Source organism: Patagioenas fasciata, chromosome 3, assembly GCF_037038585.1.
Source record: "Patagioenas fasciata isolate bPatFas1 chromosome 3, bPatFas1.hap1, whole genome shotgun sequence".
NCBI lineage: Eukaryota > Metazoa > Chordata > Aves > Columbiformes > Columbidae > Patagioenas > Patagioenas fasciata.
Genome location: NC_092522.1, coordinates 36,907,956 through 36,933,184, shown reverse-complemented (window position 1 = coordinate 36,933,184; position 25,229 = coordinate 36,907,956). Strand labels below are relative to the sequence as shown.

The window sequence follows — 25,229 nt, the reverse complement described above, 5'->3', positions numbered from 1 at the left end:
ATCCCTAATTTACCACCAAATTATATGTCAACTTTTACTTTTTCAAAATAGACTAATACAAACAAAGAAGTTATTCTTTAGCTTAATTGAATGACCTCAAGAGAGGTTCTCCTTCCCCTCTACTCTGCCTTGGTGAGAACACACCTGGAATATTGTTTCCAGTTCTGGGCCCCTCAGTTCAAGAAGGACAGGGAACTGTTGGAGAGGGTCCAGCGTAGGGCAACAAAGATGATTAAGGGAGTGGAGCATCGCCCTTATGAGGAAAGGCTGAGGGAGCTGAGTCGCTTCAGCTTGGAGGAGACTGAGGGGTGACCTTATTAATGTTTATGAATATATAAAGGATGAGTGTCATGAGGATGGAGCCAGGCTCTTCTCAGTGACAACCGACGGTAGGACAAGGGGTAATGGGTTCAAAGTGGAACACAAGAGGTTCCACTTAAATTTGAGAAGAAATTTCTTAGTGAGGGTAACAGACACTGGAACAGGCTGCCTGGGGAAGTTGTGGAGTCTCCTTTCCTGGAGACATTTAAAACCTGCCTGGACACATTCCTGTGTAGCCTCATCTGGGTGCTCCTGCTCCTGCAGGGAAATTGGACTAGATGATCTTTTTAGGTCCCTCCCAATCCCTAACATTCTGTGATTCTGTGATTCTAAAATTCATTTTATTAGTAAACACACAGAACCTAGTTTTAAAAGTTATATTTTCCAGGGTATATGACACCCAAATAACTGTTTCAAACAAAGCTGCAATTAAATTAATGAAATTCAGTTTAGCTCAATTGAAGAAAATCAGTTTAATAAAATGAATATATGAAATGAGCTCAAAAAAAAATTTGAAAAACACGTAAAAAATGCAGTTAATTATTTAATAAAATTGAATAAGCTAATAGTATTAGCTAATAAGCTGAATAAAAGTTTAAGTAACAGACTATTTTACATATGACTGTGAAAAAATCTGCATCTTTAAAAATTAACTCAAAAAGTGATATTATTACCCAGGTTAGTATCCAATTTAGAATTTTTCTCTGCATAGTACATGAAGTGGATAATAAATCAAATTTAATTCCTCAACTTTCCCATGAAAGATATCGGGAAATACACACAGTTGTTATAGCATCAATATGTGATATCAAAAGTGATAAAATCTAGTTCCATTTTACAGATGAAGTGAAGCAATGAGACCAACTTACAGAGCAGTCTCCTACTTTGAGTTTGTTGGCTGCCTTCCTTATCTCTAGAATAGCTTGTTTTACAAAAATCAGTCTTGAAGGTTTTTCGTAGATATACCACATATTGTGTGGAAAACTAAAGCTCAATTTTAAAACCAGTTGAAAGACTTTATTTTTTAAAGAAATATAATGGGTTTAATACATTAACAGTGAAATTAACTATTTTGATGAAAAATTCTATTGACTTCCGTTATTGCTCCATTGGCCGTTTTGTGTACATTTCCTGCTCTTGTATCAGCAGTGATTTAATTGCTATGAATATTTACACGTTTCTGTCACCATCATGATGAGCGGGAAAGTTTATCGTTTCCAGAATTATTTCAGGGTATTTGCAAATCCAAGCAGTGAACAACTCTCTTATTGATACTTGTTTACTGTTTGCTAAGTTATTTTAAGAATAATGCAGACTATATATTTTCAGAAGAAACTTAGAAACTAAGGTCTGAACTTCATATAAATTAAAAGATCTTTAACTTCATCAGGCTTACGTTTTCATGATCTTATAACCTTTATTTACTACTCTTCTCCAAGTATTAGTAGGTGCTAGTGTCTTATCAATGAAAACTACTATAGCAATTCTGAAGTAAATGTATTGTCCTTTGGAGTTCCTTGTGGCCTTTTCTACCTGTTACTTACCTTATTTCATAATAGCTGATTCTAGAAAAATAATAGCCCTTGAAGGAAAAGGTCCAAGTGGAAGCAGGAAGATTTTCTCCCTACCATTGCAGAGAAATACTGCCTGTTACATATGTCTCTGCCACACACAGAATGCGCATACCCATATAAAGAGAGATGCTGTCACAAGGAATACAAGAATATCTGTTTTCAGTGACCGCAATAGATGTCTTCTGCATAGTATCAATATACATTTCTAATAATTCCACTTTCAGTTACTCCTATCTAGTTTCCCTAGCCTCTATTGCATTTAAAATAAGAGAAAATTTAGACAGTGTTCATAAAATAGAGAAAATAATGGATTTTGAGTGAATTAACACTGAGATCAGTAGCACAGTTCCAAAAATTCCCCAAACAATGCAACAGGGTATCTGAAAATGATTTTTGTTGGTTTTGATGATAATCTTGTAGTAGTTTTACTCACGGTAAATCTTTCAATCTGGAGGCCTCGTGTCTTGGGTCCAGCAGATCATAACCACATTCATTGTAGATTTCTAAGTAGGAAACATGAGTTGTATACACTTTACTGCCATCCTGGATAAGAAAAAAAAAAAGAAAAAAAAAAGAAAAAAAAACAGGAAGAACTATAAAGAGAAGTCAGAGCTAGACCAGAGAACCAATTTATCACTACAGCTTTTATGATGCTTCCTTACTCCATCTCTTTTTCTTTTCCTCGGTATCAGTTATATTTTCAATTGGTGATATTCTTATGGTTTCTGTTACCATATCCATAAAGGCTCAAGAAGAAGAAAAACAAAAAGGAAAAAACCCAACACCAAAACCAAAAACCCACGACCAAAAAACAAAACCACAAAAACAACCACACATTGAAATGGTTCTACAGTATTTTATTTATGACCTAACACACACACACACATCGCCCACATCCTCTGTTTGAAAGAAGTTTTTATACCTGGAATGCCAATCACAATATCATCAGCTACTTATTGTTATTTCTCACAGTCCCCTTATATGTGGCAAAAAGTAGGATACATTACTTAAGTTTTCTTTCCAACCTGTAGGCTACAAGTCAATCAGAAAATTCATGATTAAAATTCACTTCTCTGTTCAATGAGAAATTTAGTTGCTGGCATATTATCCGAGTTCCTGAAGTATTTCAGTTGACAAGTATCATTTACTTATTAGAAAAAATTTTGTAAGGAGATGGAGATAATAAGTAATATTTCAGGTGGGGTAAGTCTTTTAAAGTTGGAGGTTTTTTACAAGTTGTATTTATTCTGTTCTATCATTGCTCTTAGACATTGAGACATTACAGTGTACACAGCTGATCCAGAAGAACTATACAATTAAATTGCAGTCAGTTTTCTCCTTCTCTCAAATTCCATGATTCTCTTTCTGCCAGGTTTGATAGCGCTTTTCCCGTCCCCTCCCCCCCCCCCGCCCCGCGCAGGAGGCATTTTTTTGATTCAAAGAGTAAAAGACTTCAAATTCAGTGAGGCACAATGATTTTTAAATCAGCTTGCTTAATTTGTAAGTTCAACAGTTACACATTGTTTCTGCAAGGTATTTCTACTTTCGTAATCACAAAACTATTTTGAGACTTGGTATTGTTTCCCTCCCTACTTCTGCAGGGCTTGAGTTTTTGAAATATACTGTTCGTTTTTACTTTACTGGATTCACATAAAAAGTAAGTTTATAGCTCTTCGGTTTAGGTCAGTCACTGCTCTGGAGTGATGTGTTTTGCCCCATAAGCTATGTCATATTCAGTATTTAAACAGCAGTTGCATTGAACTGTCAAGTGCAGGAAAATCTTTGCAGTGTTTCAAAAAAGAAAAGAATTAAGAAATAACTGGGACAGAATTGTAAAACTCAGAAATACTATAAGATGAGAGGAAAGGGAAGAGAAAGAGAAATCATATAACTATTTCAGATATTTACTACTGTTCAAGTTTTTGGTGAAACCAAATCAATATTTATATGAGTGCACTGACTATTTCTCCACAACAAGTTTCAGACACGAAGCACTTGGAAAACTGGTTTTCGAAATAAAGTTTACTCCATTGAAAGTGTTTTTCTAGACATTGTTAATTAGTGTTTAGGTACTGATACTGTTTTAAAAACAGTCCAAAAGCTTTTTTTTCATTTTTTTCTTCAATTTGGAAATAATTAATTAAAAATAATGAATAACAGCAATAAGAATAATAATAAAGAACATTCGTGACATTTTACTATTGACATCTTTATCTCTAAATATGTTGTATGTAATCATATTAAGAAATGTGCCTAACAGTTTCTATCCAACCATATTAAGTGAATCAGGCTTCAATTATTAATACCATATACACTTAAAACATTCCATATAAATGCATAATGGGACTGAAACAGAAAACAGTAGAGAAGGAAAATGAAAATGAATATGGATGTCTATTTTCTTTCAAATACTTAAAGGATTTGTATTACTGACTTTAAAAATTGCTTTACATCATAATAAGATGTATCTAGCATATAATTCTATAACATTCTAGCTAATAAGTAACATCAGATAAAATAAAGGCATTAGGTGAATTAGTCGAATAATTTAAAATGTTTAATACTCACTTTACTATTTCACTTTTTTGGGGGGGGATGGTGGGTTTTTTTTAAGCATCAGTCAAGAACAAAGAAATTAGGTAACTTATGAAAAGTGAAAATAGTGGTCCATCTTTTATACAATATTGTTGGCTTACATAGGAATCAGAGCAACTTTTGTACAAGATGTACATGATGCAAAGTATATAATACAAAACCAGAGTGGAGCTAATGTAAGTGTTAAGACAAGGAGAACCAATTATGTGATCAGAATATTTGTTGTACCAACTAAAGATAGTGTGGTTTTTAAAACCACAAAAACCCCCTCCAGTGATGTCCATTATTTTCAGTTCAGTGCAACAAAACAGGTAACCAAAACTAACAGCAATGTATTTTTGCATAACGTATACCATCAGGTTAGACATTTTCTTTAGCATTGCTTCAGTATTAATTTTAGGGCTTCCTCTAACACTTACAGGAACAGCCTTTTGCGATATAGTTAAGTATTTGTAAACCAGACACTAAAAATAAACAGAAAATAATGTCCCATACCTTCTGCAGTTGATCAAAAATATAAGACAGAGTCCTGGGAATGATGCCTCGATCACTGTAACGTTCTGCTCCTCCTGTGATGGTAAAAGTTTTGCCACTGCCTGTCTGACCATATGCAAAGATAGTACCATTATATCCCGCCAAAACACTATAGAATAAAAAAAAGGGGACATAATTAATTTACGAGGCATAACATATTTTCCATAATCAATTTTGTACAGAATCAAACCCAGTAATTTTTAATTACATAGTAGCTATCTTCAGTATTACAAGATCACGCTTCATGATAGGTATTCTAGATTCAATGGAATTCAAGACAGGTATTCTAGATTCACTGGCATTTAAACTCTCTAGACCTGAAGGACTTCTTGATGCCTTGACTTACCCCATTTTTCACACCTCCTACTTACAGAAGTGCCTAACAAAAATCTAGTTCAAATATCTTTCTCCAATTCACCACACTCTCATTGTTAACTTCCACCTGATTCCTATCAAACAGAAGATAAACTTAAGGACTATGGAGGAAACGTGGGCCTTGCCTGCAGCTGACACACTGAAGGGAATTTTCAAGTTGCGACTCAACACATTTCAAGATTTTTGGTCCTGGTTTCTTTCGAAGGGAGAGGGCTTTTAATGCAACAAACACAAAGTAGTCTCCTAAATTATGGTGATCTAGATTCCACTACTGATAAGCAGTACAATTCAAAGGAACTATTTTTACATGCAAATATAGCAATTTTTTCATATTAGTATATGGCAAACTGTCTTGCACTATTTATGAAGACAGAGTCATATTTTTCTCAAGTGAGACCCCTCTGATGGGCTGACACCTGAAAAATAACTAAAACATTTCATTTTTTCCTTGATATTAAAAGTAAAATTTACGGTATCCAATGTTTAAAATTTCTTTTGATACTCACGGTTGACTATCATACATTTCCCTTGTACAGCTCTGTCTCAAAAGAAAAAATACTAAAAGTCTAATTTCTAATTGATCTATTGTGAATTATTGTGAACCGTCCTGAACTTGAAAAGTATTTTAAGTGCTCCAAGACTTTATCATTCACACCAACCAGCTATAAATAATTAGGTAAAAATGATGGACATAATTATTCTTAATTTTCACTTGTCTGTAAAAGCAAACAAAAACTTAATAAAACTACCAGCAATTACTAAAATCAATGATAAATCAAACAAGGACTCATGAGAGTCTATAGTTGATAGGATATATAATAAAGAAATCAGATTAGACTGTCAAGCTTTTTCTATTCCCTGTCAATTATAAAACATTTCCTGGATTCATCAGTTGCAAAATTGTTCTACAACAATCCCAGCAACTCCTGACAAAATATATGCAAGCAGTCTTCGAAAACAAATAATCAAGAAAGAATTATTTTGTTGATAAAATTTATCAGAACCAAAATCTACTTTGGATTTTATTTACTACACTTAAAGTCCTACTACTTTAGCTAACGAAAAGCTAATGTTATTCTTGTGCATTTTGTTTATTGAAAAAGTGATATATAAGCTAAGATTTAAAAAAAAAAAAATAATAAAAAGGGGGCAAACAATCCTTGCATAAGAGGAAAAGAACTATGTATAGATAGCTGCTGGTCTGGCGCCACAAGTGATGCAATGGTCTCCAAGTTATTAAAGTTTATTTAAAGGCCAGAGTGGTTGCCAAATTGCTTATTTTAATCCATTACAGTAGGATGTCAGAGGCAAAACCAGAAACATGTTGAAAGGAACTACAGTGAACATCTGTTCCCAGAGACCAAAGTGCCCAAAGACAGAGTATGTAAAGATTTGAGATTCCAGATGTCAAAAATCAAAACAAGTATTATTATAAAACACCTCATTCAGCTATCTTAGGAATTTTGGGTGTCCACTGTGAGAGTATTTGAATGCTGAAGACAGTAATGAGTTGTCAGAAGGCAAAGGGTATCAAAAGAAGCTCAGAGATGGCAGGTTCAAAACAAGCAAAGGGAAATGATTCTTCATGCAAAATGTAGTTAAGCTGTGAAACTCCTTGCAATGGGATGATTTGAATGCTAAAAGTTCACACAGGCTTCAGCAGAGACTGGACTAACTAATGAAAAAATAATTCTCTCAGGACTACTAAACACAGAGAAATCAGAAAGTCCCTAAGATACAAATGGCTAGAGGGTAACAGAATACTTGGAGGATGTAGCTCTACATGCTTACACTGTTTTTGCTTGGTTGGTTTTGTTGTTTTTCCCTTGAACATTAACTTAGTCTCTGTGAGAGATAACATACTGGGATAGATGGAACTTTGGTCTGACCCAATTCGGTTGTTCTTTTGTTTTTACATATCCGCCTTCTGGCTCTTTGGCTTTTCTAGATCTAGTATTTTGGGTTGTTAAGTTTTCTTACCCTTTCTATTCTTTAAAATTGTTAAAGGTACATATTTTCAACTACTGTGACATGGCCCCTGCACAAAGGTGTGTTTTGCAATGTCTCTAAAAGAAGTGCTAAATGTGTGGCTGCAAACTACTAACTTGAGCTCCCTGTACTTCACAAAAAGCTACTGATTAGGATCACCACATATGTAAACATAGGATAAAATGTCACACACCATACACTCTCAAAATAACTACAAAAGTCAGTGAGTTTTCTTTGTGTTATTTGATTCATATATTTCTTATTGTAGCAGCACAGCTCTGAACACTTTTCAAGAAAAGATTGATTGTTCAGAAAACGTGAATATGTCAATGTCAGAGTCCAATGTAGTTATAGGTAATAATGTAGCATTACAGAGATGCCCTATGAAAGTGTTGGTTATGATTTTAAAGGTGACTTTCATCTTGGATTTTGAAGTGGAACTCAATCTTCTTTTTTATGTATGTGTGTATAATTATATATATAATTGCATCCTGTCCATATTTACAACACTCATTCCTTTCATTCAGAGTATATTAAAACTAAGAACGAAGACAATTGAAGAAAAGTTTGCTTGAGGTGTTAAGGAAGCCTACAAGGAAAAGAACTACCAATGACATAAGTGAAAATGCTGGCAAAGCCTTCTAAGAGTGAAGCCCAAGCCCGTGAAGACAGTATGGAGAATAAATCTCCTTTCTAAGTATAGTAAGAAAACCACCCTCATAAAAGACAAGGGACTAGGAGTTCAAGTAGGACTGAACAAGCTCTTTTGGCTTAGAAGCAAACTGAAGACTATGATCTAATCTTCTGAAGAGTAGATGGAAAGACAAACTGAAAAGGAAAAGTCTCTACTGTATCAGCTTGTTCACAAAGAATTACACTTATGAACTAAACAGAACCGAAGCTTATGTGTACACATCTATGTTTATGAAAGAACAAATTTAAGAACTGAAGATGTGTGACCACCGATCAGGGTTTAATATTCTGAATATCAGCCAATGTCAGTTTTGAAGGCCTGCATGTGATAAAGTCTACATGGATTAAGTCATATAAAATCCATGCCTGATACTAATTCACACTTCTTTGAAGGAACTTCTCTTGGATTCAATGGGAATACAGGATATTTTAGCAATGAGGCTTGTGGAAAAACTATTTTCATAGCAAATACTTGCTAAAGATATACTATGTTCTTTTTCCACTTCTAAGAACTACAAGTCAAAAATAAACACCAAACTTGATCAATCTAGCTTTTCCTCAAATACCAAAACTTATCAATCTAGCTTTTATTCATTGTCATAAGGAGTTTCACACTGAAATGGTAACATATGCAGGTGGACCAATACCTAATCAATCAATAAATCAATTAAACCAATGTCTATTTACTAAATACTCTGCAAGTTTAAGATACTTACAATACAGTTTTCAACCTAAGATGCAAAAACCTACTTGGAAAATAAAAATATGGAAAACTTCACAGCCCTTTAGGCACCCATAAAACATTATTTTAAAAAACAACAAATTACACTGCAGAATTACCCTTGACAAAGTGAAGGGTCTCTCGCATGCTAAGAGTTAGTATAGTGAGCAGAAAATATACATATTTTCGCTTTTACTGCAAAATGTAATCACAACAGGTGCCTAAAAAGGTTGGCACCAACTATGAGATGACAAGAAGAAAGTGTATTTTCTAAACAGCATCCACCAAAAGGATGCTTCAAGTTTCTCACTTGCAAATTAAAGCTGTCTTTAATAGTAATGGAACTGATTTTCTATTGGGAAGCGTCTCTTTATTGCCTATTCTACAGAATCTACTTTGCAAGATGTCAGTTTACCCAGGTGAATTCTGCACCTTTGCTCTACAGATTCTCTCAACAAAAATCCCAAACCTTTGTTAAATGTAGCATTTGAAAGTACACAGGTTGGTTATTGATGGTAGTCTTGTGCGGACTTTATAATATGCATACATAAAAATCACACGCTAAAAGGATATTTTCAGTCATGTTATCAGAATATCCAGAATATTGCAATCTTTTTTTCTCCGAGTAAGCTGAGTTTTGGCATGATTAAGGAGACACTTTGTTGAATAAATTGTCTCTTTACTACTTCAAACAACACACATCAAAGACACATAATCCAAGGAGAGGCTTTGCTGAAAAGATCTTTCATGAATTTATGCAAGGTTGTATAGCACTCTATTCAGAAGTTCATGGACTGCTTCCAAAGAGATTAGCTAAAATGTTGCTGGAGAAATCTGTCTCTGATATATTTTAGCAGTTATGCCTGTTATGATTGTCAGAGTTCCTGGAGGGTCTTATTTTTTTTATAATACGAATCTCAGAACTATGAAGCCTACTACAGAGAAAAATAAATTCTAACAATACTATTACTAAAACTGGTCCAAATTCATATATGCTTCACTGTGTTAGGAAATTCTAAGAGTTAATTTTCCTTACATGCTAAAACATGCGGGCATACATTTAGAACACTTTGTGATAGACTTAGCTTTTATAGAAAGAAGAGAAAGTGCTCTTCATCACATGCCACATAAAGCAATCTTTACAAGGTAAAACGCATATCAGTTTTACTTACAGAAATATTTAGGGTTAGCTTTAAACATACAGAAAAGGAGATACCAAAAAAGTCAGTTTCTAATAACTAATCTGTCGTTTCAGCTTTGTTTCTACTGCTTTACAAGCAGCTATGCCATGTTCCTATCTGGAAAATATGGGTCAACTTAAATGTGTAAAGGGAAAACCTAAGTTGTCATGTACATGAGCAGTAAGTCCAACATGTTGGACTTCATACCTGTAAATGACAAAATCTATTGAATATGGACAAGTGTCATTGGCCTGCATTGCTACATGTAAAGAAGTCTCAGAAAAATTACCCAAGACCTCAAATTCTGTGAAGACAAGATTTCCAGAAACAAAAAGATGACACTTCTGGGAAAACACAGATATATAGTAGTTCTGCAAACAATCAAACTATTTTTATCTCATTTAATATTCTGAGCTGTCTACGTACCTTGTTATCAACACATAGGAGATCTCATGACTGCCAAGAAAGGCCCAAAAAGGTCACACTCTGCAAATTCAAATGGATCAGAAGAACTAAACCAAAATGAATCTTAATATTTTAGATTGAAATCATGATGTCAGTATATTAGGATTTCCCAGATTTTGTAGCATAATTAATAATTGTGTCACCCTTGGTAAATATATATTTTTAAATTGTATATCTATTTTTGTGTTTCAGTGAAAATCCATATGGTCAAACTACATGAAGACTCATATCACAAAGCTGTATTCATGAAAAAATTGTAACATTTGCTAGATACAGTAATTTGAAATGGAAATATATGCCTATGTGACAATATATTCACATATGCATGCTGTATGTAAAGGTGTGGACAATACATTTTAGTCTTGTTGGTTTTAATCATTGTAAGAAAAGTAAATTTAAAGCAAAATATTGGTGAGGAAATATGATTACCTGCTAAGCATTCTGAATTTATCAACAAGTATTTATCTAATAAGCAGCTCTGTTTACAAAAGTTACACAACAAAAATTTCTCTTGGTGGAAGTCAGAATAAGACAGAGGGAAAAAAATCATAAACCAACATGAAAACAGTAACAACAGCTAATATCACTTTTAATGAAATACTAACATTAATTGCTTGCAAACAACTCCTAATCTATGAATAAGTATTGTTTTATTACAGTCCTAAACCTTTATCCTATTATTCTGCAGTATAATTTCTAATCTAATTATATGCCCACTTCAATACGATTTTAACACAGAAAAAGGTTAGATCAGTTCTTACATTTTATTCAAAGAACCAAATGCTTCTCTCCTGGTTAAGCACTGAAAAAATACCACCAGTTTTTAGAAACACAACAACTTGTGCTTGACACAAAGCTAAACATAAAGAAAGTATTGTGTATGTCCTCTGTGCTGCAGAATTGAAACCACACCTGAGAGATGGTACACAACTGAATAAGGTGATTAATTTGATCATAGTGCTATATAAAACTAACCATGTATTATGACAGCGACACAATTCAGCATGATGTGATGCAACAAACCAAAAAGTTTCAAGTTTTACCTCCAAGCTATGACACAGACTACAAAGAATTCTCCCACAATTATAATCTTTGAGATAGATATTACAACACTTACAGTATTTTTCTAATCAGAATACTGAAATAATGAGCAGAGGTTTAGAAAACACACTGAGAAAGAGTTCTTCACCTGCAAAGCATCACTAAGACCATGATCCGAAGCTTATTTAAGTCAATGGCCGCCTTTGCAATAATCCCACTGAATTTTAGGTGGGATCCAAAGCGTTGGACAATTTTATGTAAATTTTTTGCTAGTGTAAATTCTTAAACACACTACAGTATTTAAACATATCTGTATGTATCAAAAGTACTTCTAACACTTCATGAACTCCAAACATACTTGCTATAAATTATTTTTTTCCAATTAACTTGAAATACTCTTAATTTTAATACTCCTATTACTTGGGAGAAAGGACATAACAAAAAAGCAGCATATAATCTGAGGAAATTAAGACTAGGCTCAAGGCTTCAGTGGACTATTGCTTTTTTTGGTTACATTAGAAAAACCCTGCCTCTTCCCTTAAAATCTTGCTAAGCAAAAGCTGTGAGTAGCACTTTGTATCAAATATCAGGCACAGGACAATTCTTTCTAGTATACTCATACATTAATGTTGTTAAAGGCCATGTGCTTTTTGCCCCTCAAAGTTTCTTACTCAGTTATGGGTTAACCTGCACTTTCTAACTTAGTCATAATTAGTGGTGATTTTAAAACATGCACTGTGAGAAACTGACTTTTACTTTAAAAATTCATTTTAGATCCAGATCCCTAGTCAAATAAATAGCTGTTGTAGAGTCATGTGCTGGCATTTTCAGTCACCCAACTGACTTGCCTCAAGCCTAAAAGATGTCTAATTCCTAAATAAAGGGTGTGATACAGAAGTCTAACTCATGCAAGCAATTCCACTGAAATTGATAGATACATTATGTTTACAACTGCTTAATGTTCCTCAAGTGAGAGCCAGACAATTTATGGGTAGTCACTACAGTTTAAAATATCATTCAGTACTTTGTCCTTGAATATCTGAGACAATATAAATAGTGGTACAAAGCCCAGTGACAGCAGACAGAGATTGAAAGCAGACCGAGGTTGGTTTATTGTGGTTGGTTTTTCTGACTACATTTTGTTTTAATTTCCAGTAAAGATCATTTGTTCTATTTAAAGTTTAAGGACACAGAACTTTTCATTTGTTTCTGTGCTCACTGTTAACGAGAACTCAGAGAGGCTTGTGCCCAAGTATAAAGAACAGCTCTGCTTCCTCTGCTGCTACACTGGTTTTGCTAAACCAAACAGAATAGTTACCTCCAAAATTTGCGAAAAAATAAACTCTCCCCCTTGAGCTCCATGTCCAGTTTGGACCCCGAAGTAGAAGAAGGATATTACAAAGAAATTGGAGTAAGTCTGACAAAACCAAGTTACTTCAGGTGGGAGCACATCACATACACAGGGAAGCCAAGGGAGCTGTTTTCTGTCAACCTGGAGAAGAAAAAGCTATGTGTGTACCTAATTACCACCTGCCATTATGCAATGGATTGTTACAGAGGTGGAGTCAAACCCTTCTCAGAGGCTTACAGTGGTAGGACAAGAGACAGTGGTCACAAGTTGCAAGAGATGGGTATAAGGATAATATTCTTCACAGTGAGAAGAGCTCAGCTCTGGAACAGGTGCCCAGGTGGATTCTGGGATCCCCACCTTTGGATATCTTCAAAGCTTTGCTGGACAAGGGCCTGAGCAACCTGATCTAACCTTGGAATATTTCGCCAATGTCCCTCACTTTCCTTCTTTCTACCTCAGAAAAAAAAAATAGACTCACAGTTATTTTATTAAAAAACAACACAACCAACAACGCAGTCCCAGAAAAACCAGTCCTCAAACACGCCATTTAAGATAAAAAGAAAAAAGAATTTCATTCACAGGATGTGAAAAACAAGTTTTCAGGGAGGATTTTTCTATATAGAGACTTGGTATTCAGGTATCTTCCATCACTTAGAGCTCAGGTTAAAGTTTCTTTTAATTAAAATAAACTATCTCAATATGACATTTTTTCTTTATGCCTTTGCCAGATTTAAGGAACAAATCTAATTTGGTAATGCCTCATCTTTCAAAAACAACACCAATTTCCAAATGTGCATGTAACTGTGTTTTTGAGAGCTTAGTGTAAGTAAGTTTCCTTAGAAATTTCAAAGGGGATTTCCTAAAAAAAAATAAGGTGTAATACAATTTCTTATTTTAACTACAATCTCTGAATATATTTAGAATTCCACCATAAGGACTGCAGAAGATAAGTGACACAGAGATGGTCTGAGTCAAAGCTATCAAATTGTAAGTTATAATAAGAAGCTTTCTTCAACAATCTTAAACTGTGCAATTTAAGTAAAAATAAATATGAGCAACTAACAGTGATTTGAGATGAAACATTGATTAAACTTCTCAGTTTTTATTGCCTCATAATAGTACACACTTTCAGGAAGAACTGCTAGAATTACTGCTCCAATTTATCAATTTAAGGTAAATTTTAAACTACATTTGTTTCAAGATGACCTTCAAAAAATCCTTTACTATATACAGATTCCACAGGTCTTTTGTACCTAAATCACCCACATTAGCAATAACACAGCTGTGATGTGAGGTTGCCTGCAGGTGACCCAAGCCACTGCTTCCCACACTATGTCACCAATATAGACGGGTCAGAATGGATAATTATTCATACAATCCTATCATTTAATTAGTAAACAAGCCTGATGCTCACACCTTAACAGAATTCCAGAAAAACAAAACAAAACAAAACACTCCATTACCAGAGCATAGTTGTTTTACTAGGCATTTGCTAGGCATTTTAATGATATTAGCATGAAGATTTAACAGGTCTTTATAGAACGGCCAGCTGTGACCACAGCATCAGATATTGTATTACGTTGATGATACCAAGAGATTTTAACCTGGATGTGGAGTCACTGTGCCAGGCCTGGAAAGAGAAAGTAAGCGACTGGCATCACAAGGGTCTTACAAACAACCATTCAATCCTTTTATATCACAGCTTAAGTGACTTGACATTTATATTGACATTGCAGTACCAAAACTGTACAAGTCTTCATTGAGCTTACTGTGTTGGAAATAATTAGGGCATGCAGCAGCCAACAATCTCCACAAATACAGAGGCAACATGCTGCAGCTGCACTAAAGAAGACTAGAAAGAAAGCAGGGGCAGAGGGAAGGGAATGTGGATAAAAAGGGTGGAGAAACACCTTCCTACATGTGACACTCATATAGGAGGATACATAGATACAAGCAAGATTTTTTGAATGCTCAGGTAAGGTCAGTCCAAATAAGAATGGAAGTTTAGTGCATCTTCTAAGGAACTTAATTCAGATTACTTCCTCACTGAAACAGAGAGATACAGGTAAGGAACCTGCACCTGTTGCAGGTCTCCTCATTAAGAAGAGCTGCTTTAGTTGACCCCTCAAAAGGATGATTTTTATACACTTCTTTTGAGATCTAATTTCTTTTGAGTGGAAAATAATTCTTAAGTTTTGTTGAGATGCTAAACAACAAATAACTAGTTTAATGGTAAGTTCTGGCTTGTCCTGGTTTTCTTAAAAACCAAGTTTCTCTTTTAGTGAATTTGCCTGTCAGCTAAAGCCTTCATATTAGCTGCATTTTCTTGGAGAACCAGATACATATTTTGGTAAACATAGCAATGGAATGCGAAGTTATTGATAAGCATGGATGGACATCTCATGAGAGCGGTGATGAGAAACAGGTGACCAAGAAACTGACCAATGGAGTGTAACATTCCATTCACGTGAATACTTCATATAAAAGTGGGAGATCACAAGGTTCTCATCCCTTCCTATTTTCCCTTTTGCTTATGGCTGACATTAGGAGAGGACCTTGCTAGATGTCCCTGTGATCTGAGGCCTAGTGACAGACTGAATACAGCTCTGGTTGGCTGCAGAGTCCAACCCAGGACTTCGGGTGCTGGCTCTGCAGTTGCTGAGACTTTCAAGACTGGTTTTGTATATTTTGTATTATTTTCTCTATTCTTATTAGTAGCATTAGTAAAACATTTTTAATTTTTCCAACTCTCTTCTCTCTCTCCTTCTTTCCCTCCCGATCGCCTGTCCTTAGTGGGAAGGGGGGAGAGGGAGGGGCAAAAGGGGGAAGTGGGGAAGGAGAGGAGGTTAACAATACATCTGCCAGGGTTTTATTCTCACCCCGCAATCAAAATCCTCAACATGGCTATTACATAACGAATAAATAATCATGACTGACTTCTACTTTTTTGTTCTCCTGTCACATATGCTTCCTGCTATTGTATTTTGATTTTCCCTAAGACAGTTTGTGCTGTTACAACTAATGTTATTAAAGCCATCTTAAACATCAAACATGTTGTGTATGTAAAATTACACTGTTAAATACTCAAAAACCCACCTTGTATTCAAATTATACAAAAGTAAAAATAAAGTGAATTAAAAAATAAATGGAAATTCCAGACACATGATAATTATCTTTTCCCCCAAAGCCAAACATTTGCATGCAGCCAAATTTTGCATAATAACTTTATACAATAACTGAGATTAAGGAGGTTCTGAAAGACTCAGAGAAAGCAAAAAGAGAGATATATATATATGTCCCTATGTAAAACCAAATTATTATAGCATTTTAGATATGTGGATTTTATTTTTCTTTTTCCACAATTTAAGATCTACCTCACAAGGAAAATACAAATTTTGTCACATTTCGAAGCATGACAAACTCTGCAGATTAAGTACTATCAAAGGAATAGCCCCATTAATTCCCCATTCTTACAATAAGGTATTGTATATAAAAAGGAGTACCAAGAAAACAAAAAACTCTTCGTTCTGCTGCAAAAATATGTAAAGGTGTAACTCTTATCTGTCTCTAAAAAATAGCTTTCAAAGTAATAAAGAGGAATGAAGAGTTCAGAAATAAGAATTTACAGTTTTTAAGAATCTCTCAATTTCTTTTACTCTGTGATGTTTAAAAACAGAGGTCATAATTTATTTGAAACCTATTTGAAATTTTTTTTCATTTATTACAAAATCTTGTAAACTAAGTAAGATTTCATGTTTCAAACAATTCTTTATTCTAATGGTTCAAATTTCAGTGTGATTATTCAACCACAATCCTATTGAAGTCAGTAAAAGGTCACTCAGCATTACTCTAGCTTAGATGACCAAAAGAAGATCACGATTTTTAAAAATATTCTTCTCCTTTTACAAACTACTGAAATTTCCTTGAAGAAACTTGTAGATACAGAGTAAAACACAAATCTCTGAGTTGTGAGAAAAAAAAAGCCAAAATAAAACCAAAACAAATAGCACAAACCACAGACAACAAAACCCCGGGTCCAAATACTTATCACATTATCTTATTCATAGACTTAGACAGGAAGAAAAAAAATATAATAGCAGAAAAGCAAAGGATGGTCACTGGATATATATAAGCATATTCAATAAAGCTAGAAATGTCCTATTAGGATGTTTAGTCTGCATCCTGTGGCTTTGTATTACATGGCAATCTAATGATGTAAATATGTCTTCAAAACATTTTCAATTACTGGTGAAATATTTTCTAAAACTGGAGAGACATTATGAAACACAGTCAACATTATAATGATGCTGTTCTGTGAAATATTTTGACTAAATTTTCTGTAAGAATAAGCAGATAAGCAAACCACAGAAAAGAGTAAAGGGAAGTAGTTTGTATATTACAGATGCTAATTCCTGGGGGAAAAAAAAGAGCACATGAGAGGAAACTAAAATTTGGGGCAATAAGAGTATTATCCTGGAGGCCTTCAGCTCTTCCAAAAAAAATAGGTGTCATTAGGTTTATAAACAATAGATCTGTTTCTTATTTTGATATATCTGAAGAGAAAATGTTTTCAGTGCTATTCTTCAGTAACTCAAAAGACATTGGCCATATTAGAACTGAAAACTAATTCTAAAGCACTAATATTTTCTACTTAATTTCTAATTGCATTCACCATCATAACACTCATATTTGAAGCATTATAAGAGTAACCTTGTTCTGTTGTTAGGCTAAAGCAATGCCTAATTGTTAGCAAACTCTAAAAGAAGGACGATATTGTCTCTATTTTTTGATAGAGTAATAGAGTTAGTGCTGCTTCTTAAAGATCAAGTTTGCTCTGCACAAAAACAAAATAAATCAAGAACACATATTTTAAATGGAAAGGAAAAGAGGAAAGTACAAACAAATAATAAAAAGAAACCAAGTAAGAGATGACTGAAGCATTAGAAAAAGTAATTTTTTAAAAAATCAAGCAAATCACATGTTTATAATTGTTTGCAGGGGCTAGCACTTTTAACTGAAGAAGCAAATCAATTGAACTAATGTCTGGTGCCTCTGAAACCACAGGGAAGATGACAATGTTACTGGACTTGAAGAGAGAAAAGTAGTGGCCCAGCATCAAAGAAAACACACTTAAAAGGAAGCAAACAAATAAAAATAAAAAAGAAAGTTGCATCTAATTTCCATCCATCCAAGAACAGAATCCTGAACACTGCACTGCTGTTTCTAGTTTAAACAATGCCCAAGTCTTTTTTTTTCTGTTTTTTTTTTTGTTTGTTTTGTTTTGTTTTTTTGTTTTTTTCTGAGTATTCAAGTCTAACCGAATTTTCTCATGATTATAAGTATGCATAGCAAAGAGCCTCAAAATGTTGCTGAACTATTTCACTGATACTTTCCTGCTACTTTCTTTTCCCTGGTAATACACAGACAAAAACTGTTCCCCTAGTACAGTTACTCCATCAACAGAAATTAGTGCATTTGCAATGTTTTGCTTCCTGCAAGACAATGTTGACATCATAGAAAGAAACAAATAATGAAGAACATTTTGCTATGTAAGACTGTGGTCTTTCAGAGTAACGGGCAATTCTTATTGTCCCACAATGGAAAGGAAAATGGAGTCATTAACTATTGGGTGTGTCAGCCAATACTAACAAAAAAGGAAAACAATACCATCTCCAGTTTATTAGAGCACTGTACAGGTAAATCATTCAGGTGGAAAACCTTCCCATATCTTAGCAAAACACTGCAAAGGAAAAGCATCAGGTCTGTCTGTTGCTAGTTAGCTTTGATACTCTGAGTTTTTGTTCAGGATAATTCAACCCACAGCATGTAACAAGAGTTTAACCCTTCTCTTTCCAAGCACAGTTAAGTAAGATACAGAAATTTTTGTCTGCAGTCACTATTAAACCCAGAAATATTTAAAGTTAAGTAGATGAATTAACCTGAAGTTATATGTCATAAAGTCAGATAAGCAAAGAAATCCCTTTGGGGTGAAAGAAGAATATAACAAAAACATTTTAAAGCATATTTAACTTATCCTAGTAGTTTCAAATTCACTGGCTCTTCATTTTCACCATCCGTTACTCTCGTGCTTTATGTGCGACTTTTAAGAAGAGAATAGAGGCAAAAAACAAGAAAAATGAAATTATAGAGAGCTAGGTATATTTTTACTTCTAAGTAACAACTTGACAATGACTAAGTGTCCAACTGAGGCTGTGTGTTTTCCTGCACTGCAAAACATGTGGCAGTGCAACAGGCTGAAGAATAACTTGCAGAATCACAGCTTAAACCAACAGATGGGTCAGACAATGAATGAGAAAAGTAATACTTCCCAACTCACTACATATGAGTAGGACCAACCCCAGGTTCCAGTATAAGCTGGGGAATGACCTGTTAGAGTGCAGTGTAGGGGAAAAGGACCTTGGGATCCTGGTGGACAGCAGGATGACCATGAGCCAGCACTGTGCCCTTGTGGCCAAGAAGACCAATGGCATCCTGGAATGTATTAGAAGGGGGGTCGTCAGTAGGTTGAGAGATGTTCTCCTTCCCCTCTATCTTGCCCTGGTGAGGCCGCATCTGGAATACTGTGTCCAGTTCTGGGCCCCTCAGTTCAAGAAGGACAGGGAACTGCTGGAGAGAGTCCAGCACAGGGCAACAACGATGATTAAGGGAGTGGAGCATCTCCCTTATAAGAGGAAAGACCGAGGGAGCTGGGTCTCTTTAGTTTGGAGGAGACTGAGGGATGACCTTATTAATGTTTAAGAATATATAAAGGGTGAGTGTCATGAGGATGGAGCCAGGCTCTTCTCAGTGACAACCGACGGTAGGACAAGGGGTAATGGGTTCAAACTGGAACACAGGAGGTTCCACTTAAATTTGAGAAGAAACTTCTTCTCAGTGAGGGTAATAGAGCACTGGAACAGGCTGCCTGGGGAAGTTGTGGAGTCTCCTTCTCTGGAGACATTCAAAACCTGCCTGGACACATTCCTGTGTAGCCTCCTCTAGGTGCTCCTGCTCTGGCAGGTGGATTGAACTAGATGATCTTTTGAGGTCCCTTCCAATCCCTAACATTCTGCGATTCTGTGAGTTAATAATGGAACCTTACCATACATAAAATTCTCAGGAGGCTCTTGTATATCTCCTAGATTCAGACACATTAGTATTAAGCAGATTAAAACATCTATCCATTTCTACAACAGTGAGGCAAACACTTGTCCACTCTCCCCCAAGCAATACAATGAAAACTATTTTTGACCTTGTGTTACCCCAGTTTCTCAGAAGATCAACAACTTACCATTCTGCTACTGGTTTGGCAATGTTGTCAAAAACCACATCTTGTTTTGCCTCTTGATCAAAAATTTTCTGAAATCTGAAAATATTAAGCAAATAATAATTGCTTAGAATCTTAAAACACTACTTGATTCATACATTTTTGTTTGTGTTTGTAATAGTCAATGTTTACATCATTAGGCTTACATAACTTAGTACAATGTTTGCCCTGTAGTCTTAACCACAGCGTGCTGTTGTGCTATTGTACATAAATAGTCTGTACACAGTGCTGCTTTGACAAGATCTGTACAATAAAATCCTCTGATAAAATGATGTGGCTTAGAAAAAAATAAACCGTATTCTAAATATCTCAAGAGAATCAGTGTTTGTAACTGGCACCACACTGAAACATGGATAAATAGATTACACTATAACCAAATACAACATCCACCAGTATAGTCAGGCTCACATTTTTTTGTAAGTACTTCCTTCATTCTGCTGCACAGTTACTGTAAGTAACAAGGAGATATTAAATTCAGTCTAAGTTTTGTCACTTCCCATATAAAATATCTGCAGTTGCCTTACAGAATCAAAGAATATTGCAGGTTGGAAGGGACCATCTGCTCCAATCCCCCTGCTCAAATGAGGGTCAGCTACAGAAGAAGTCTGTATGGTCGGGTTTCGAGTATCTCCACTCACAGAGACTCCACAACCTTTCTAGGCAATCTTTTCCAGTATTTGATCACCCCACAGTAAAAAAGGTTTTTTTGCTGTATCCTCTATTTCAGTTTCTGCCCATTAACTCTTTTCCTGTCACTGGGCACCACTGAGAAGCATCTGACTCCATCTCCTTTATTCTCCTCCTCACCATCAGGTGTTCACACACATTTATAAGATCCCCTTGAGCCTTCTCTCAGGATAAACAGTCACAGCTCTGTCAGCCTCTCCTCATATGTCAGATGCTCCAGTCCTTTAGTCATCTTTGTGTCCCTTTTCTGGAGCCCAGAACTGGACACAGAACTCCAGACATGATCTCACTGGTGGTGACTAGAGGGCAAGGACCTACTGCCTTCACCTGCTGGCAGAGTTCTTCCTAACGCAGCCCAGAGGCTGTTGGCCTTCTTTGCTGCAAATGGTGTATTGCTGATTCATATTCAACTTTGTGCTTATCAGGACTCCAGGTCCTTTTCTGCAAACCTGCTTTCAGTCAACCCTGAGCTGGTCATTGTTATTTCTCACCAGGAGCAGGACTTGGCATTTCACATTGTTCAGTGTCATGAGATTCCTATTGGCCCATTTCTCCAGCCCTTTAAGGTCCCTCTGAACAGCAGCACAACTATCTGGTAGGTCAATCATTGCTCCCCGTTTCATAGGGTCTGTGAACTTGCTGAAGCTTCACTCCGTCCCATCACCCTGGTCATTAATGCTAAACAGTACTGGATTGCAGTATTGATTACACCACTGGTGACTGGCCTCCAGCTGGACTTCATACCCCTGATGACAACACTCTGAACCTAGCAGCTCAGCTCATTTTCAACAGCCCCCCATGTACTTATCTAGACTTTCCTGATCCCATTCCTCAAACAGCCTTCCTGGATCTCCTGACCCTGCTGCCACCTCTTGTACACTTCCTTTTTATATTTGCATTTAGTCAGGAGCTGCTTGCTCATTCATGCAGCCCTCCTGCTGCCTTTTCTTGATTTCCTGCTAATCAGGATGGACTGTTCTTGGACTTGGAGGACGTGATCCTTGAAAATCAGCCAGCTCTCCTGGACTTCTCTCCAGGTCTGTGTCTCAGGGGATTCTTTCAAGCAGGTCCCTGAACAGGCGCAAGTCTGCTCTCCTAAGTCCAGTGTTGTGATCCTGCTTTTTGTCTTGCTCTCTCCATGTCTCTGATCAGTTCCTCCATGTTTCCCAATAAGAGGTGTAGCAGAGCTTCTCCCCTCATCAGCTCTTTAACTGTATGTTAGGAAACTGTCATTAATATGTTCCAAAAACCTCCTGGACTGCTTATGCCCTGCTGTGTTGTCCCTCTTATTTGGAACAGTATACTCACATAGAACTTCACAGGGTATGCAGAAAGGATTATGCAGTGTGTACAGCATCAGAGACAAATGTGATACACGAAGTATAGAGGCATATATTTCCTCCTGCTAACCCTTAATTAGTCAGGTCATTGAAACAATTGTGTTTGTCTCCCATATTAAAAAGTAAGAACAAATGCAAATAATGAGGAAAGGCTGAGGGAGCTGGGTCTCTTTAGCTTGGAGGAGACTGAGGGGTGACCATATTAATGTTTACAAATATATAAAGGGTGAGTGTCACGAGGATGGACCCAGGCTCTTCTCGGTGACAACCAACAGTAGGACAAGGGGTAGTAGGTTCAAACTGGAACACAAGAGGTTCCACTTAAACTTGAGAAGAAACTTCTTCTCGGTAAGGATAACAGAACACTCGAACAGGCTGCCCAGGGGGGTTGTGGAATCTCCTACTCTGGAGACATTCAAAACCTGCCTGGATGCTTTCCTCTGTAGCCTCATCTAGGTGTTCCTGCTCCGGCAGGGGGATTGGACTAGATGATCTTTTGAGGTCCCTTCCAATCCCTAACATTCTGTGCTTCTGTAAATGCTCAAAATGACCAGGATAGACAGACTGCATTAAAGCATGAGTTTTATGGCCAAAAATATGCTTACTCCATAGTGTTATTTTTGCATTGGTTTATAAATAAGGCACAGTGCTTCTCAAAATCCAACTCTGCAGTGATAAAGTCAGAAGAAAAACCAGCATTCATCAGGGCTGGCTAGGGCATCTGCGACCTAAACTAGATTCACATGTTAATCTAGTTGGAAAAGGCAGCTCCTCTCTTCCCAAGCAGAACAGATTTCCTCAGCTGATGTAAAATGACATCACTCTGAGCTGCAGATGTTTATCTAGAGCTCTCTTTTTTAATACCAAAGAGCAACAAGTTTACTTGATTTGGTATTATAAAACATAGAGAATATTCCAATTAGAAAAAGACAATCTCAACATAGTAATTATGGATGATTATACATCTGGTTTTCTTCCTCATCAAAATTTTGCAATGTTGTCTCCAAGTTTTCTGTTGAAAAGATTAAAATATTTGATATTTCTAATACTTATTTTTAGTTTCTAAAAACTATTTACATTCTACAAGCATTTTTTTTTTCTTTCAACAATCTTTGGTTTTCTTTACTGTGTTTTGGTTATGTCTGAAACAATTTTTAAACAGAGCATTTTACATCAAGATGGCTTTAGCCAGCCTATGCCAACTCACTAGTTCACAAGAGAACACACTATTCTGCATCCAATTTTCATATGCAAATTCAAAACAAGCTGTAAAAATGAAAGAACTGCTAAATGAAGATGCATTTTTTGAGATAAGACTTAGAAATGTGTAATAACATGCAATGGACAGACAAAAACCCCACAACTTTATCAAATGCTATCAAACTCATTCAGGTGCAGAGCATAACATGCTGAAGTATTCCTCTTGTTAGTGGAGTTGTATAAAAATAAACCTAATTATACCAAAGCTTGATTTAATAATAGGTTTTTCCAGGTTCTACAGATTTGTATCACTACACAGTGACATCAGTCACTAAAGGCAGAAGATACAAAGATAAGACTTTAACTTACTTGAACTTGTAGCTCTCTTGTTTATTATTGACAAACCCATCTGCTAAGTCACGTGGCACAATAATCTCCAGACTGGACAGAGATTTCTCGTCATTGTCAACTGAATAAATCTAAAAAGCATGGATATGAATTCACAAAATAATTTTACCAATAGAACAACAGAGCCCTTGGATATAACACTTATGGAAGCTTACCACCTGTAACTGACTAAAGAAAAACTTAACGCAAATTGCATTGTGTACCCTGGCTAATCAGTGTGAGAAAACAGCATTGCAAACCAGAATAGTTCTGCTAACTTCAAAAGCCCTTGACACATGTGCAGATCCTCCTTCAGCTATTATACAACAAAACAACCACATTCTAACACCATCCTGTTTGTTACCATGTAAACACTACAACAAGATTTGAAACGTAATTAGTTTACTAAATGACTGTAATATGGGAGCTGTTATAAAAAGCAAAGCACAGCCCCCACTGCAACTCCCTCTAAAAAAAACCTGGAAGAACACATTAGGAAAGACTAACAGAATGAGTAGAGCTGTTTTAGAATGAAAAGACAATGAAGAGACCTAAATGCACAATTTCTGAGGAATGTTTTCATTATCTTTATTATGCCTTGCAAGGACAGCTAAATACTGGGAGCTACACATTCCCCTCCAAAGTTCAGAACAGTGTTGAACTGCATAAACCCAGTGACCAGCGTCAAATGTTTTTTTTCCTGTGCAGTCTTTCTCTAACGACCAGGCAGGAAAGAAGTTCCTCGTCCCCTCCCCCAATAATTACAGTCTACGCTTCTGTACTTCGTGATTTCGTCAACTTAAGGCTTCGGAGAACAGTACAGGGCTGTGGCTTTCCGCTCCGCACCCGATCACGTACAAACCTCTCAGCCCTCACAAGCCGGCCTGGCCGGCGGGCGCGGCCTTTGCACAGGGGCCACGGCCACCGCCCGCTCCCTCCCGCCTTCAGGCCCCCGGGCCGCCCTGTGCCTCGCCTCAGCCGCCCCATTCCACCCCGCGGACGCATAGCAGAGGGTTCCCCATCCTACCCCCGCCTGCTGCCGCCTGCCCAGCGGCTTCACCCGCGCGTACACCCGGATGGTTTCCTTCACCATGGCCGCTCTCCGAGCGTGGGGCGGCCGGCGGCGCCGCTCGCCTAGCAACGGTAACTACGGCACGCTACCCAGCGTGCACCTGGCGCCCTCGGGATCCCCTCACGCCCGCTGGGGCTCTGGCGGGGCTTGAGGGAGGGAACGAGCGAGCGAGCAGCTGGGTGCCACCTGCGCCGGTGGGTGACCGCCTGATTGGTCCTCAGTGGTAATTCCCCGCCGGCTGTTCTGCCCGAGGCCAAAGTGTAGTGGCTGTGAGAAAAGGGAACTTACGAGCACTGCCCGGCCTGCCTGAAACCACCCGTGTGAGGACACTTGGTTCCAGGGAAGTGTCTGTTAACCAGCTGAAACATCAGCAAGG

At 36.7% G+C, this 25,229-nt stretch overlaps 1 protein-coding gene across 6 annotated transcripts in view; it reads right to left on the bottom strand.

The window, feature by feature from the left end:
• Positions 1 to 24,966, bottom strand: part of KIF6 (kinesin family member 6) — a 166,227-nt gene extending 141,261 nt beyond the window's left edge. For all 6 annotated transcript variants that reach the window (XR_011738272.1, XR_011738273.1, XR_011738274.1 and 3 more), the window contains exons 1-5: positions 24,809 to 24,966; positions 23,764 to 23,873; positions 20,132 to 20,206; positions 4,986 to 5,133; positions 2,329 to 2,438 (exon numbers count right to left, since the gene is read on the bottom strand). Coding sequence is in view for 3 of the 6 variants with exons in the window: in XM_065833155.2 (XP_065689227.2) it covers positions 2,329 to 2,438; positions 4,986 to 5,133; positions 20,132 to 20,206; positions 23,764 to 23,873; positions 24,809 to 24,874 (509 nt within the window). In the remaining 3 variants the exon portion in view is untranslated. The remainder of the gene's footprint in view (positions 1 to 2,328; positions 2,439 to 4,985; positions 5,134 to 20,131; positions 20,207 to 23,763; positions 23,874 to 24,808) is intronic.
• Between the last annotated feature and the right edge of the window lie 263 nt (positions 24,967 to 25,229).